This window comes from Nycticebus coucang, chromosome 1 (genome assembly GCF_027406575.1).
Source record: "Nycticebus coucang isolate mNycCou1 chromosome 1, mNycCou1.pri, whole genome shotgun sequence".
NCBI lineage: Eukaryota > Metazoa > Chordata > Mammalia > Primates > Lorisidae > Nycticebus > Nycticebus coucang.
Window position 1 is genome coordinate 142,722,612 of NC_069780.1, and position 18,013 is coordinate 142,740,624.

At 35.9% G+C, this 18,013-nt stretch overlaps 1 protein-coding gene across 1 annotated transcript in view; it reads left to right on the top strand.

Annotated features, from left to right (window-relative positions):
- The window catches only part of ADAMTS6 (ADAM metallopeptidase with thrombospondin type 1 motif 6), a 410,832-nt gene that overhangs the window by 359,298 nt on the left and 33,521 nt on the right, over positions 1 to 18,013 (top strand). Inside the window, exons 21-22 of the mRNA XM_053589876.1 lie at positions 6,589 to 6,718; positions 15,729 to 15,933. Coding sequence (XP_053445851.1) covers positions 6,589 to 6,718; positions 15,729 to 15,933 — 335 coding nt within the window. The remainder of the gene's footprint in view (positions 1 to 6,588; positions 6,719 to 15,728; positions 15,934 to 18,013) is intronic.

Below are 18,013 nucleotides of genomic sequence, written 5' to 3' on the forward strand. Positions count from 1 at the left end.
GTTTTCTAGAGTACTTATTCAGTAGAGTAGAAGGAAAAAGCATATACAGAAGGAAGAGAGAAGTGGTGAAAAATAATGTTGAATTATTGAAATGTGGAAGGAGAGAAGAGAGAAAACTTTTATGGAATTTTGGATCCCAAAGTGCCATTAGAAATTAGGTAACTTGATTGTCTCATTTTACAAAAGAGAATGAAAATTTGCCTTAGGTCATTTACTTAAACTACCTAGAACTCAAAAAGAGGTAACTAAATGTGGCAGAAACTGGGGTAAGGAAAAACATAAGAAGAAGATAAAGTGAAAAGGGAGTAATATTGTAATCATTTCACTATGAAAAGAGTTTTTAAGACCAAAGAGTAGCTGGGTAAGGGACAGCAAAATAATAAAATGGGAACTGTAAAACTAAAACTATTAGAACTGAAAATGCACTCTTTTATTAGATAAGGTATCTTCCATCATGGAATATAATTATAATGATACTTGCCTTATCTTACCCCTCCCCCACTGGTATGTAATCTCTTTGAGATCAAGACTGTCTTACTCACTTTCTCCCTTATGATAAAAAACCATGCCTGAGACATAGTAAGGAATCAGTGAGTTAAATTAAATTACACACTTTTTATGGAAGAGATTACCACTAATTTCTAATAGTAGTAGGAATTTCCTCCAAGGATAGTGCGATTTCAAATAAATTCAGTGTATGTATGCTCCACCCTACCTTACCATCACAGTTGCTCTAGAAAAATACAGTATTTTTAGAGCCATGTTTTCCTTTTGATCATCTAATGTTTCTTCAGGACATCTAGTTTTGCTTAGGACAGAAGGAAAAGGCAGACAAGGGATGTCTTTGAAAGATAAAAACCAGCAGGAGGCTCTTTAGAAGAAGGAACCATGTGGGTGGAATTGATTGTACCCTGAGTGCCAGCTGTTAGATCCAAGGCAGATGGGCTTTGCTCTGCCCTGCAAGTGCTTGTGTCTGGCCAATAATCACACAGCACAAAAGCCAGATTCCAACAGGGAAAGGCAGAGCAGAGAAACTTTTTTTTCCTGGCACTTGGCACTCTTTGGATGCTATCTGCACTAAAGATTTAGATTAATATTGCTGGGCATGTGTTCTGTATATTGTGATTATATAGTGGTGTCTGGGTTGCTAGCTACTTTGGATGCTATGGTTAAGCAAATTATTGCCTTAGCCACCAGCCATATTTTTAGTACAAGCTCTGACTTTTTAACTTTTACCCCCTTTCTCTTCAGAAAACTATTTCTTGGGTAGTTATGATATACTGTACCACTAGGTTAAGTTCTCTAGAGGTTGGTTAGACCCTCAATTCCAAGGATACATTTGCGTATATACCATTCTTTCTTTTCCTTGACTCACTCACATGTGTTTATTTATTGCCCATTTATCAATTGCATGGTCTAGGACTGAAATGATGGGTTTTATGAGAAGGCTGAAAGGTCTTTCTCATGCCTTTAAGCACCCCGACCTCCATCCTTCTTAGTTTAACACATATTGCCCTTATCTGTTAAATTCAAGTGGTAATTTCTGTGCAGTAAGTGTCCTCTTCCTACTTGTAAAATGGTGAACTGCCTTGAGGAAAGCAATATATTGCCAAATATTGTGTTACAAATGAGTTTATAGAATTATTTAATTCTGGGCAGCGTCTGTGGCTCAATGGGTAGGGCACCGGCCCATATACTGAGGGTAGCAGGTTCAAACCTGGCCCCGGCCAAACTGCAACAAAAAATAGCTGGGCGTTGTGGCGGGCGCCTGTAGTCCCAGCTATTCGGGAGGCTGAGGCAAGAGAAACACCTAAGTCCAGGAGTTGGAGGTTGCTGTGAGCTGTGTGATGCCACAACACTCTACCGGGGGCAATAGAATGAGACTCTGTCTAGACAAAAAAAAAAAAAAAAAAAAATTATTTAATTCTCTGGAAGAAAGTAAAGACAGGAACATGTGAGAATATTGGGCAACTTATAAGGGGAGGAGAGAGACTGGGAAGGAGGCAAGAAATGAAAAGGAGATATGGCCTTTAGAGTCTTTGCTCAGACTGGAACTGTATAGGTTCCTCATATGGACCATCAACATCCCCGAGAGTAAGAACAGCAGGTGAAGAAGAAGAACCCAGGACTCAGGTGCCATTTGGTGGAGTTCTTGCTAATTTTCCCATGGGTACTGCTTTCTCCCCATTGCATAAGAGAAGGATCTTAAACTATTGGTGCAAAATTAAATATAATGTCTAACAAATTTTAACTTACAGACAGAAAGGGAGGGTTGCATTTTCATATCAATGACCATCATATTTGATTCTTTAATACCAAAGAATCAAAAGATAAACAAATTAAAAGTCTCTAAACAAGACAAAGCTTTTCCAGAGGATTTAAAGTAAATATGTATTGCCAATGACATCTTTGTGCTTAAGTTTTGTAATACAAAGCCATTACTTTTTTTTAAGCATGGAAGAAGGATTGCATATTAAAAAGACCAGGTATACAGTTTGCCTTCCAGTAGCTTTAGGTGTTTAAAAATAAAATATGTGTAATTATTGCAGTCTTAAATTTGACTGATTAAATTCTGCAGAACATCTGCCTATCTCCAGGGGATATGGATACTAAGCCACTAGAATTTTATTTTCAATTAGGTGCACACCGACTGGTCATGTGGAAAGTTTGTTTGTTTTAAGCTGTATGTCTTTAGATTTGAAAGAATAGTGGTTTTATGTAACTGGATATAATTCTTGACAGAGCTTGATATCAACTTCTTAGCAATGTCTTACAGACTACTTTCAAAGAATTTATGTACAAGAGACTCGATCATATAAAGATAATCTAAACACAATCATTTCTCTTGTTGACTTAGTTCATATTATTTCCAGTTGATCTGTATTTTCTACTTTCTAAAGTTAAATTGCTGCATTTTTCTTAATTTGCAAGTATGTATTTTAAAGTCCATCCATTTAGGTGCATTGGTTTAACAGGTACGTTTCCTGTTACTACTGACTTAAAAAGCAAAAAAACAAAAAATCTGTGAACCTGCCAGGTGTGGGAATAAAAGTTGGAAGGAGATTTGTACAGTGTTGGAGGAAGATAGTACAATGTTGTAGGAAGATTTGGAATAGATTACTGGTATACTTCATTCTTGAGTGTGAGATACTATGCTGCCCAATGTAACATTCTAGAAGAAAATTAATAAAAGATGAATAAAAGAAAGAATGCATCTTTATAAAATATAGAGCAACTTCAGCTATCTATTCAAAGACTTTTAATTTTTACTTCATAAAAAATATTCTGAAACTATGAAGTTGAAATGAACTCTAAAATACTCTGAATTCTAATTTTTAAAAAGTCTAGAAGGCATGACCAAAATTAAGTCAGTTTGTAATTCTTGGCACTTAACCAATATCCCATAAGAAGCACAATGTCTTGTGTTTAATAACTATTATGTGTTGAATGAGTGAATGAAAGACCTGCCAAACACATTTAGCGGGCAGTTTTAGTTTATGTAGGTATATAATTTTAAAGAAATTACTGGATTTCACCAAATAGCAAAATATTCCTGAAAATAAAGATTTAGAACAAAGATATGAGATTGTGGATAATTTTTATTTTGTTCCTTGTGATTTTGTATGTTTTTCAGATTTTTAACAATAGGTGTTAAGTAGCAATTTTTCCAAGACATATACATGAATAGAATTTATCTTAAAATAATAATCTCAATCCCTACTAACTCATATCTCATATATGATTCAAATTACAAAGACCCTGCTTTTGCATTAAAGGCTACTTTTCTTTTTTGGGTTTTTTTTTTTTTTTTTTTTTGAGACAGAGTCTGATTCTGTCACCCTGGGTAGAGTGCCATGTCATCATAGCTCATAGCAACCTCCAACTCCTGGGCTCAAGCAATTCTCTTGCCTCAGCCTCCCAAGTAGCTGGGACTACAGGTGCCTGCCACAACACCCAGGTATTTCTGAGACCAGATCTCGCTCTGGCTCAGGTTGGTCTTGAACCTGTGAGCTTGCTCAGGCAGTCTACTTGCCTCAGCCTCCCAGAGTGCTAGGATTACAGGTGTGAGCCACTGCGCCCAGCCCATTAAAGGCTACTTTAGAAAATAATGTAATTATAGCCAAACATTTCTAGGGTTAATTTAAAGAAAGCAGAATTTTATCTTGACCCGAAGAAACTAAATTAATGTTTCTGCCACTGAAATACATCAACATCTGTTGTATTTTGTAGCCTTGAAAATTTTTACCATTTTCTGAGAAACAACAAAGATACGATATTGAATGTCAATTGTTCTTGTTTCAAGTATAATCATATTTGAATGACTTTTAAGAAATAATCATGCTAACCTGTAAAAACAACTGTCCTACCTTCCTGATGGAAGCAAAATACGGAACCATGGTATATGGATAATCTGAGCCACTGTTGCAGTTGGTGGTTGAATTCCATGACTAATGGGTAGAGTTTTCTGTCTAGGTGGACCACATGGATTTAGTTATCTGCCCACTACAATGACACAATGGGGAGATATCTGATGAATATCATGGAACATCTGTGAATGGATCACAGCTATGCCTGATGTGAATCATTCTTTCCTCAAAAATCTTAAGTTTGATAGTTAAAAAATTCCAAACTGTTGTCATCGCATAAACTGAGTTGTTTGGCTATTCTGGAGATTGGGAGGGAATGAATACAATATTTGGCTATTTTTAAGACCTCTCCCAAATTTAGGAAACCCTAAAAACTTGTCGAAGGTGATCAGTAAGAACCTTGGGTTACTGCAAGCAATAAAAAATACTTTCTTCAACTGTTCAGTACTGTCGTGTAGGCTCTAGGATTTAAGTCTCATGAGGTTGGTGGATTTAATAATTTTCTCTGTCAGTCTTTAAATTCAAAGGGCTTAGTTAGAGGTGTGTATAACATGATAACTGAGGCACTCCCACCTGCAAAATTTCCAGGACTCTTTAAAGGACCTTGGGGGGAAGTGTTTGGTGCCTAGCTCTTTAGATGACAGTTTGCTTTACTGAATGATCCTTTTTCCCATAGATTTCCCTAATTTGTCATCAGTTTCTTTGAGTGGGAGGTACTATTACTTAAAACAACTGGAAATAAAAAGAAAAACTGAATGATTGTGTGGGATTAGCTAGGTGTGAAACTGGTTTCCCAGATACTGCTAATGCTGCTTTTACAACTTATTCTGGGTAATTTGGCCTACCTGTTTATAGGAATAGGGTGTCTGAGTGTGTGTTGGGGGGGGTGGCTTAGGTTATGCTTTTATTTCCATTTCCAGGAGTAACCTGTTGACCTCTGTATGGTCTGAAACATTTAGCATTGTCTTCTAGCTTGTTTCTTTTTGATATCTTGGTGTTACCTATCTTTGCTTCTCTTGATTCCATGACACTGAAGAGAAAAAATGATTATACTTTAAATCTGTTCACCAAGGATGTCTACAAATAAGAGTGTGTGTTTGTGGGGTGGCGCCTGTGGCTCAGTGAGTAGAGCACCGGCCCCATATACCGAGGGTGGCGGGTTCAAACCCAGCCCCGGCTGACTGCAACCAAAAACTAGCCGGGCGTTGTGGCAGGCGCCTGTAATCCCAGCTGCTCGGGAGGCTGAGGCAGGAGAATCGTGGAAGCCCAAGAGCTAGAGGTTGCTGTGAGTCCTGTGATATCACGGCACTCTACTGAAGGCGGTAAAGTGAGACTCTGTCTCTACAAAAAAAAAAAAGTGTGTGTTTGTGTATATCTTTGGATTTTGTGAAATGGGATCTAGTTGTGGTAGCTATCTTTGCTAATAAATAATAAACATATTTAATATTTTATAAATTTTAAAATGAGAGTACGTTTAGCTGTGGTAAACAGCTTATTTACATAGACAAATTTTTAAGAATGAGATAAGTATTTTATAAGTTAATATTTGAATGATTTGTGTGTGTATTTCTTTGACCATGGTATAATCAACAGGAGGCCAACCCTATTAGATCACACAGACTAGTTGGATACAGTTCAAGAGATGCCCACAGTAATCTTTAAATTCTAAACAATCAGTGGGCTTTTACAGAGATAAATATATAAATAGAAGAACAAAACAAATGTGTGGATGTGATGTGTTCCTAACAAAGACTAAGTTGATGGGGTTTGTCCTACAAAAATGTCAAAAAGTATATTTGTCCCTATCATTTGTTTTTAAATAAATATACAATCATTGTTTTGCATTGAAACTTATATTCATATATTTTATCTGATGTTATATTGGGGAATTGAAGTTTGTTTTTATAAGGAAAGCATGTATAAGAAAGCATGTATGAAGAAAAATGTATAAATGGGAATACTAATTGTTTAAGATCACCAATAGTTTCTTTTTTGTACTTGAAAATAGTTATGTTTCTAAATATGAGAACAATATTTCTGACTGAAATTTCAGTGTAATGACCAGGATTTCTCTCCTTTTTAGAGAAGCAGTCAAGTGTGGAACAGATAAAAGACAGCAGCGATCCAGAAAGGTTGATTCCCCACAGAGGAAAGCTGTGCCTACCTAACTTAATTGGAAGGTAAACTTCTCTTCAATTAATGATGTCCTCCTTTTCTCAAGGTGTCCAAAGACAGGAGGTGGTCTGTAAAAGGTTGGATGACAACTCCATTGTCCAGAACAATTACTGTGACCCTGACAGTAAGCCACCTGAAAATCAAAGAGCCTGCAACACTGAGCCCTGCCCACCCGAGTAAGTAAGGGAAAGAAGTGAGAATTATTTTCTTCAGGTATAAAGAAAAAAAATTATGTATTCATATTTAGAATATATTCATATGGTAAGAATAAATTAAGCTGAGAAAAAGGTAGAAAACATCTTAGATGGTGGAATTTTCATGTCCCTATTACTGAGCAAAGTTCCTATTTATAGGTTTCAGTTATTAATTCTTTTAAAGCAGGAACTTCAGTGAATTTGGTCCTGGCACAATGTTGACAATTATCATATTTCGTCAATTCTAAGGCATATATCTTTTTACATTTTAATATCTCTGAAATTGAGATTTATCTTGCTATTGGTGGTAAGATGGTATCTTACAATAATATTATAATCAACATTTTCCCCTTTCCTGATGGTACATAAAATAATTGTGTCTTAGATTTAATAAAATGCAGTGATTTGTTGCACTCCTAGTCTTTTCTATATACTTATCCTAACTTCCTAGAGTTTTCAAAATGTTTTAGAAACATTCTGGAATGGAATATCAGTGCTTTAATTTGATGACTCAGTTTGAAGTTCTGCCCTGATAAGTTCCGTCCTCTGAGTATTGGGCATAAGCAGACAGGTGTACTTCAGTCTCTTGTGTCGACTAATGTAGCAATTATAACTCACTATAAAGGAAGGCACAAGGGCAGAGCCCATTCGCCTTAATGATGATTTAAAAGTGAGACCTGTCGATGAGGCACAGTTTATAATCCGTAAGAGCAGAAATGTTTGGATGAACAAGAGGCAATGATTATGTGAAAAAAAAGAAAAAGAACAGACAAAGGCTGTTGATTTGATCATGACAATAGTGATCTTTGTAGTGATTTTGCCTGACAACTATAAGACAAAATATGTGTGAATGGCATTTCATTCTTGTTTGAGAAATAGGTTAAACTTATCCACCAGATTAGCTAATTATCCCAACACAAAATTGATAAAGTTAAAAGGGCAAGCAAACAAATTTATATGTCCCAAGCTTTCTAGAACTGGAGAAAAAGGCTTCACCATGAATTATTTCCCTTTTCTAAAAAATGACCACAGTGCAGTCACAAAAACCTGGAACTTAACAATAAATGAAGCATCCAGGTACCTAATGTGGCTGAACTAATGTGCATTTCTTAATATCTGTTGCAAAATAATAATACCTCATGAACTTTCATTTTCTAAAGTCAGTGTCTGCCTGAACATTTGAATCTTAAAGGTGATGATATTTACTACTAGACCCTTGAAAAGGTTTCAGGTAATGAGCACAAGAAATGTAGAGTGATAGAAGATTTTATTCTAAGACTTTATGTATTTTCTTTTCAAAATGGTATCATCATATATCCAATCCCTTAAAATCCAGACATGGGAAACTATAAAAATGTGACCTATTATGTATGTCTGTTTCAAAGATATTTTTTTCCTATTCCTCTTTACTGCCAATGATTTTTATAAATTTATCTCAGAGGACACTGAAAATTAGGCAAAACAAAGTGATGCTCAAAATCCATGGGCTAATATCGTCCCTGTCCTGGGTTTCCAATAGCTTCAGTATATTTTCATGTGATTGTGAGCCTCAGCTAAAGTTAATTCCCTGACACTCAGGATGTTAAGTATTATGTTTGACATTTGATCAGCCTTTTGCAAAATCTGAATGGGCCTGTCACACCTATTTTATTTTGGCCTAAGTTTTTTTATTTGTTTAAATAAATGCTTAAATGCTTAAATGTCCAATGTCCTTAGAGATTTCAGTCATTGGTCATTCTATCCCATAAATTGCAGGTTGATATAACAGTTTAAGGATAATTGACATGATTCAAGTCAATTTTCTATCTTCTTTTGTAGTTCTGAAATGAAGTTACTTATTAAAGTTTGAGTGGGAGATAGAATTCAAACGAGAAAGATGCAGAGAATATGGGAAAGAGAGAAAATTTATCTAACAGTTGTCTTTTTTGGAAAGACCTAAATGCACATATTTAAAATATTGCTCATTATTAGTCCTTTTTTCATAGTTATTTTTGAATTTCTTTTTATTGCTTTTGATTTAAACTATGACAAAGGAAATTTTATTTCTTCAGAATGCTTATCAGATATGCTCCTCAATTTGCAATGAGGTTACATCCTGAAATCCATCATAAGTTAAAAATATTTCAGGTTGAGAATGAATTTAATACACCTAACCTAAGGAACATCCTAGCTTAGTCTAGCCCATCTTAACATACTCAGACATTAGCCTACAGTTGGGCAAAATCATCTGGGTCACCCTGGTGACTGGTGACTAGGAGCTACAAATCACTGCTGCTGCCCAGCATCATGAGTATTGTCCTGCATAGGGCTGGCCTGGGAAAAGATTAAAATTCAAAATTCCTAATATGGTTTCTAGTGAATGTACATTGTTTTGACACCATTATAAAGTTCAAAAATCGTAAGTCAACCCATCATAAGGCAAGGACCATCTGAGATTCCCAATGGCCATTGGTATTATAGAGATAAAAATCATAGAAAGACTACTGAATTCAATAAGACTCCTAAGTGTGAAGAAAGAAGAAGGTTTTTTTATGTTAATTATGTGATAGGTAGATAAGCAAAAAGAAGACAATGAGAAAACCACTAGTATTTTGATGTACATATACTATTTCCAGTCTTTTTTCTATATGTGTATGTGTGTATAACAGAAAGGTATTATACTATGTAGATGCTTTGGAGTCAGTTCTCAGTATATATTGAACATTAAATATCTTGAACAAGCTTTAGTAGATATGTCATTATTTATTTAAATTGGTATTCTATTATTGAACAATTTTGGTTGTATTCTTGCTTTGATCCCCTACAATACCACAAGCATTAACCATTTTTGCTGCTAAAATTGCTGTCCATAATTATGCCCTAATAGTAAATAAATAGGAATAGAATTTCTGGTTCAAATGAAAACATATTTTAATCTTTGAGATAATTATCAAACTGCTATCTGGAGAGATTGCATGAATATATAGTCCTACTAAGAGTATGTAAGAATGCTATTTCCCAGAACTGAACAACACTGGTTATCATTATTTTAAAAACAATCTTTGATTATTTTATAGGTAAAAATACCCTGATACGTAATTCCTATTTTATTTATTTTATTTTATCATTCTATTTCTTGGACTGTGATGAGGCTGAACATTTAAAAATTATGTTTAGTGGCCATTTGCACTATTTCTCTTCTACTTCTTAACTTTATGCCCTGTTCTCTTTATTATTTTGTTATGAGTCTGTATGAACACTTAGTGTATTAAGGATATTAACTCTTTTTTCTGTTCCAAATATCTTTTCTAGTTTTTCATGTTTTCTGTATTATTTATAGTGTTTTGATCTATTTATTTCTTTCATGAGTATAATGTTTAGAAAGGTCTTCCCTACTCTGAGATTATATTTTCAACGTTTCTTATTTTTAATGTAAACTTTATCTGAAAGTTATTTGCCTGATTTGTGGAAGAGGTTTATATTTATTTTCAAGTATTATTTTTCCCAATATCATTCATTTACGATCCTAAAGGGTATTTTTTATCAGAAAGTATTTTTTCAAATAATGAAATATTTCAAATATCTTTAGTTATATTGAACTTTTAGGTACAGTATAGAAAAATAGAGGATAATAAGATTTGCCCTTCTATTATAGTATAAAGGAAATGACAGGGGACTAGAAAGAATAAACAAAAAGGGAACATTGGCAGAGAAATAATTGTGTTTATTTGTAAGACTTTCAAGGTTCAGAGGAGGCCCAGCTAGAGAAAGTTAGCATGCTCATAGCAACAGCTCTTTTAAGGAAGAGTCTAGTAGTCAAGGTAGTGAAGTGACTGTGTGTGAAAACAGTGGGATCCATGAGATAGGCTTAAATAACTGGGAAAAAAGAAAAGGAAAGAGTTGATATTAAAGGATATGATTGACAGGAAGTGGGTAGGGAAGGGCTCCCAGGAGGGAGGGAAGGGACAGCTTTCATAGAGCAGGCAGCTGCAGAAGGGCAGTGAGTCTGCATATTTACCCGGGCAGCATGATCCCTCCCCAAATGAGTCTTTCCCAGTTGAAAGCAAGCCACTTTCTCAAGGGGTGTTTTCCTGAAAGTTTGGGCCAAAAACGTGGGTGTGCATTATACACAGGAGCACATTTTACACAGCAAAATATGGTATTATTCCTATATGATGCTGTAGTTTTTTAAATTCTGAAAACAAGAGAATTATATTTATTTTAATAATGTTATGACCAAAATTTAAAAAACATTTATGGCACTCTACTTTGAGAGAACTAGTTCCTTTTGTCCTAAAGTTAATTTAATTGGGCAAATACCTATAAAATAACTATAGTACAAAACAAAATATGATAGGAATAATAAAAGAGTTATAAGCAAAAATGGCCAAGGAAACTCGGAGTGGGAAGAGATTGATTTTTGTTTAGTGGATAGGTTTTATTTAATGGGGTATCTCTTATGGTTTAATGTTTAACAATTATTTTGAGTCACTGGACCTCACCCAATTTTAAGTTTTAAAAAATATATATTCATCAGAGTAGTCTATAAAACTACAAAATTTAAGACCTGGGAAGAATCACAGAAATCATCTAGGCCAACGCCCATCATTTTACACATGAGGGTATGATAATCACCAGTGATGTTTTTCCCATTATACCAGACATCACTAACTTTGGTAAGTTACAAATCAAATGTCTGGTAGCACTTTAGTACATCTAATTTTGATTGCTTCACTTTCTCAATGCTATAATTTCAGAGATGTTTATTACATTGATTTCTTAAAATTTAGAAAAACCTTGATGGTGAATGTTTAGGGTATAGAGAGTTCTGCTTAAGATTAATTTCATGTTCCAATTTGCTCAGGAATTAAATTCTTATTGTTGTTTTGAAAATGTTTCTAAAAGTTATTTAAAGCACAGGAAAGTTTTAGTATCTTTGTAAATAAACAATGCATCATGTAGTTGAATCTCTAATTAAAGATGTAATTGACAAGCTCTGAAAATTTTTGAAATTTTGCTATGCCATCTTAATAAAAAAGGATAATGATTATACCCTTGCCTCTGGGACAAAGGCTGAGAAATCTCTCCCTTTTAATTCAAATATTTAATATAAGTTTGTTTTCATATTCTCTGACATTTCTTTTAAGTTATAAAGCTAAAATAATCTGGTTTTATATTGAATTGTTTCTTCAAAAATATTTTGGTTTACCAAAGTTGGGGAATATTTTTATAGTGTCTCTCTTAGTCCATTCTCTAAATAAAGTTATTGTTTATATGTGTAATAATAAGAGACTGAGACTGTAGATCAAATTACAGAGGCCACTGCAAACCACTTTTATTTCACACACTTAAGCATAAATCCCACTGTTCACATGTCATGTCATGAATATGAAGGCACTTACGAGGATAAAGACAAGTTGGTCACTGGGAAGAGCTCAGCAAGAAACAGCCCTGGGATTGTTCAGAATTTAACAATTCAGCCTTTGCTATTCCCAGGGAGAATTTCTGTGTTCATTTTTTACCACTGAATCTACAGAAGGGAAAAAAGAGAAATAGGGAGAATGTCCTATGAGTGTCAAATACATGAAGAAGAAAGATGAAGAAAGTAGTATGTCTTAAACCAGACAGGAGAATGGAGAAACTGAGACAAGCAGATGCATTGGTAGGACTGCAAAACCATTTAAATAACTAGAGCGTGATTTCATCCTTCGGAGAGACATGGGAAGGGATGATATGATGAGCAATAAGGATGCAACAGGGACTGAGTGTGAAGTCTGAAAGGACATTGGGAGGGTGATTAATACTTTTACTTTCATACATTCCACACTGAAGACTGGAGCGATACATCAAGGCGAAGTTTCTGAGGAGAGGCCGTTGGCAATAAAAGAGGAGACAAAAAGTAAAAGGGCAGAGGGGGCCCTGACCCCTGTGCAACAAAAAAACAGCAACACCTCCTGAATCACTGCTGTTTCTCTGGGCACCTGTGTTTAATTTGAAGCCCTCCATCCTTCTTACATTATGAGACCTAATGAGATCATGGCTGGAGGTAGTATGACTGAACTTTTTGTGACTGAGCTGTACACATTTCTGTTTTATCCCCTCATCTTAGTGATGAAATCACTGTTGCAAATTGAATCAGATTTTCACTATGTCTGGCATGCAAGTTATTATTCTCTGTACACATTTTCCTCCTTACCAAAAATAGTACTAACAACTTGGGATCATGTTCATCTGTGGAAAACAGAAAGGACAGAATATGAAAATCACTTTAAATTAGCCTTTGGAAAATGACAAGAAAGAAATGTTAATGTCTGATTTTTAAAATTCAAGATTCAATTGAATGAATTTTGGATTGAAATTTTGTAGATTTTGACAAAATATATTTTAAGTTTGAAAAACTGGTTGATCGGGCGGCGCCTGTGGCTCAGTCGGTAAGGCGCCGGCCCCATATATGGAGGGTGGCGGGTTCAAACCCGGCCCCGGCCAAACTGCAACCAAAAAATAGCCGGGCATTGTGGCGGGCACCTGTAGTCCCAGCTACTCAGGAGGCTGAGGCAATACAATCACTTAAGCCCAGGAGTTGGAGATTGCTGTGAGCTGTGTGAGGCCACGGCACTCTACGGAGGGCCATAAAGTGAGACTCTGTCTCTACAAAAAAAAAAAAAAAAAAAGAAAAACTGGTTGATCAGTGTGATTAAAATGTGTCAAACGGTCTATAAAACCAGTGTATGGTGCCCCATGATCGCGTTAATGTACACAGCTATGATTTAACAATAAAAAGAAAAACTGTTGATATTTTGATATAAATATTTAAAACTTATGATATTTCTAAATGCTGAATTTCCTCTATAAATAAAGAGAATACAAGTAATAATGAACAAAGGCCATGTGGCTTAGTTGGAGACTAGTAGTCTTCAATGTAGGCTACTAGTACTCTGACTTTACTGAGGTATTATCTTCTATATACAGTGGAGCTATGCTCATAGAAATAGTGAGAAATGTGTCCTTAAGCTTTTCATATTCTTCTGGGTAGTCTCCCACCCAAAAGTGTGAGCATGTCCATTGATTAATTATAAATCATAGCTGCTTAATACATTAATATAATTATGGAGTGAAAAAAGATGTCTTGCATGCTTGTGACCTCAATTATACTATTTGGCAATATTAATAATGAAATTCAGTTGAAATAGCAATTGATGGGGAGATCTAGCCCTGGATCCATCATTGCTCTTTTTCATGATTTTGGGGAAATGGTTTTCTAACACTGGGTCTTACTTCTGTAAAACAAAGCACAATGTGTAGGTTTTCAGAATATCCTTGTTAAATTAAATACAATAATATATCAGTCAAGACTCTGCTTGCAAATAACAAAACTCCAACTGTGCCAGCTTCTTTCTTCATGGAAGGCTTATGTGACAGAGCTGAGAGAAGTATAAGGGTGGACAAATCTTGAAGAATGGTTAGGGAATCAAGGACTCAGACACAATCAAGACTTTCTAGCTCCTCTGTAGTCTTTCACATCAGCTAATTCCACTTCACAGGGAATGTGGCCACTACAGCTGTAGTCAAATCTCCTTATACAGCTTTGTGACCAGAAAGGAAAGAGTCCTTTTTGCCCTAGTTGAGATAAATAAATAAAAATTCTAAAGCAGATATATATTTATGAATTTATGGAAAAGGAATGACATACCTAATGTGAGAGGTATTCATTTTGTTAAGACATTTGAGTTTCTTCTCACATTAGCAGTGTTGAAGCTGTTTTTAGCAGCAAAAGGGCCAAAACAAGGGATCTCCATATTTTCATAGGGCTGGGTCTACTCTTACTGAAGGTGTTTTCAGACTCCCAAGTCTTCAGGATGGATACCTGGGCCTTCTCTGTTCCTATAAGGACATTAAAGTCCTATCTTTATAGAAATACATTTCTGGAAATCAGAAAACAAATTCCCATCTCCTTTAGGGTGATTTTGGCACAAAACCCTTAATTATGGGAGATCATTATGTAATAATAAAAAATACTGTTTCTTATTTGTTATATGTCAGACACCTACATTAGAAGCATGCCGTAGTGTACTGACGCCAGCTAGTACTGGTTCATGAGACCCTAGTATTAGTGTGTTTTCTCTTGTTTATGTCATATCATACTATGTATGTATGTCATACTAATAGCTTAAAATTGGCCCTAGTGAGGTTTTTACACCACAAAAATTGGCAAACACCGCAAATCAGATTTCCCGCCCCCCATGGAAAGCCAGTTAAACATTTCACAGAACACCCTGGGAGCTTTACTACCTTATGTAATCTTCATGACATTTTCATGACATTGATAATTGTTATCCCTATTTTAGAAATTAAGGTGGTGCAAAACTAGCACTTTGGGAGGCTAGGAGTTCAAGACCAGCCCAGGCAACATAGCAAGAACCCATCTGTACAAAAAACAAAACAAACAAACAAACAAAAAAAAATGCAGAAAAAGTAACTGGGCATAGTGATATAGGCCTGTAATCTCAGCTACTCAGGCTGAGGCAGGACTATTGCTTGAGCCCAGAAGTAGGAGTTTGTAGTGAGCTATGATCATGCTACTGTATTCTACCCAGGGAGACAGAACAAGACCCTGTTTCAAGAAAGAAAAAGAAAATAAGAGAGGGTTAGAGGTAAGAGAAGGGAGAAAAGAGGAGGGGTGGGGGAGGGTAGAGGAGAGGAGAGGAGGGGGAAAAGAAAGAAAGAGAAGGGGGGGGAGGAGAAAAATCAAAGAGGTTTAAAAACTGCATTGCTTGTTTGAACCTGGTTTCTGCCTGCTCCAAAGCCCATCAAAGCTCATATGCTACTTTTAGAAAGCAAATGGTGAATAATCTTTTGTTTAGCAGCTCTTCCTTTGCCATTTGTCCTATCACTGAAATGTCAGCTTTTCTAGGAAAAGGGTGTGGGCCATCAGTGAGAGTGCCCTCTCTCAGCTGAAAATCTCCAGATGCAGCAAGGAAATGATCTTCTGTGTTTCTCCCACTTTCTGCTACAGGTGGTTCATTGGGGATTGGTTGGAGTGCAGCAAGACTTGTGACGGTGGAACGCGCACAAGGGCAGTGCTCTGCATCAGGAAGATCGGACCTTCTGAAGAGGAGACACTGGACTACAGTGGTTGTTTAACACACCGGCCTGTCGAAAAAGAGCCCTGCAATAACCAGTCATGTCCACCACAGTGGGTGGCTTTAGACTGGTCTGAGGTAAGGAAAACTGAGACCATAGGTGTCTTAAGTGTGTGAACTATCAATACCAAAGCATTTAATAGTAAGGGCACCTGAGCAAGTGAGCGTCTCAGTACTCAACTAACAATATATTTAGTTATGTTATATTTTATCGCTGTTTACCAGGAAATAAGGGTTTGGGGGAGTCAAGGAAATGCATGAGAAATTAGTTATCAATTTGATTAAAAATAAGTCTAAAGTGAATTTAAAATAACAATTTAGCAAGTATCCATATAAGTGTGTTTTCTCCTTCTTACTACTGAGCAGCATCACAAGTTCAGAATTAGGGATATATGATTAACACTTGAAGCTCAAAAGAAGAATCAAAAACCTTTCTTACCCTGAAATTTATTGAAGACCTGGAACAACTTTTTCTAGGATCTCCTTGGAAGGCACAAATTTTCTTATGTCTTTTCAAGTATATAACAGCTTAATTACATAGCTCTTAGATATGAATCTTTATCAATTCATTATCACCTGTGACATATCTATGTATACATATTTTAATTGCTCATATTGCATCTGTGGAAGAAATAATGGAGCTAAGGTTTATAATATCAAAAAGTCAAATTGAGAATTTACCATTACCTTCACTTACATAATCAGTGAGGAATCAGATAAAGTTTTTCTGGCATATATGTGTACAAAATAGCCTAACACAATCCAGAGGCACTCAGAAAAGTTATGAAAAATGAGATAAAAGGTAGCTAATTTTTGGTTCCTCAGTATGCATGAGACATATACATATATGTCTTACTATACCCATACCATTCTTCACATTTCCCTAAAGAAGAACTAAATCCTTCTGAAGTGTTGCTCAGTGTTAGAAAGAATGAGCTGAGCTGTGGTTCATGCCTGGAGTCCCAAGTACTTGGGAGGCTAAGGTAGGAGGATCATTTGAGTTTAGAAGGTCAAGACCAGCCTGAGCAATATAGCAGGATACCATCTCTTTAAAAAATGATTTAAAATGCCAAGAGCTGGCTATATAAATATAACTAGAGATAATTCTCTCAAGTTAGCAAAACAGGATGCGTTTCAGACTCTATTCTAATATATCCTGCCAAAAATATCATGGTATTTGCTCTGGGTTATTTCCTGTAGCTCTCATAAGTTTGTCAAAAAACAAATAAAAAAATTAATCATTGTTCTTTAAAAATCTCTGAATGTAACTATTCCCCTGTGAATCTTACTGTTTGAGTAAGATTCACAGAGGAATGAGTCTTACTTATTTTGCTGGAGGCGTGTGACTAAAAGAGGGACTGTGTTTAAGATAGTACATGGGGTGGTGCCCGAGGCTTAGTGAGTAGGGTGTTGGCCACATACACCTAGGGTGGTGGGTTCAAACCCAGCTCAGACCAGCTAAAAAAACAATGACAATGTTTACATGGATGGAGCTGGAAAATATTCTTCTTAGCAAGGCATCCCAAGAATGGAAGAAAAAGTACCCAATGTACTCAGCCCTAATATGAAACTAATTTGTAGCTTTCATACGAAAGCTATAACCCAATCTCAGCACAAGAATATGGGGTAGGGGGCAAGGGATGGGAAGGGCCGAGGGGAGGGAAGGTGATTAGTGGGTCCACACCTACGGTGCATCTTGGAAGGGTACAGGTGAAATTTACTAAATGTAGAGTATAAGGGTTTGAACACACTAACCAATTCGGTGAAAATATTTCAAACTGTATATAAAACCAGCACATTGTACCTTATGATTGCATTATTGTATACAGCTATGATAAAATAAAAAACAATGGTAACCGCAACAACAACAAAAATAGCAAGGCGTTGTGATGTGCGCCTGTAGTCCCAGCTACTTAGGAGGCTGAGACAAGAGAATTGCTTGAGCCCAAGAGTTTGAGATGCTGTGAACTGTGATGCCACAACACGCTAACCAGGGTGACAGCTTGAGACTCTGTGCTTAAAAAAAAAAAAAAAGACGGTACATGGGAGTCATGACCAACTGCCGTTATCTGTGGGATCTTTGGCAGGAATTGGGAGTTCTTCCAAGTTTCCTGACATAGTCCCACTTCAGTAATTACATTCTACCTATGTAACTTTT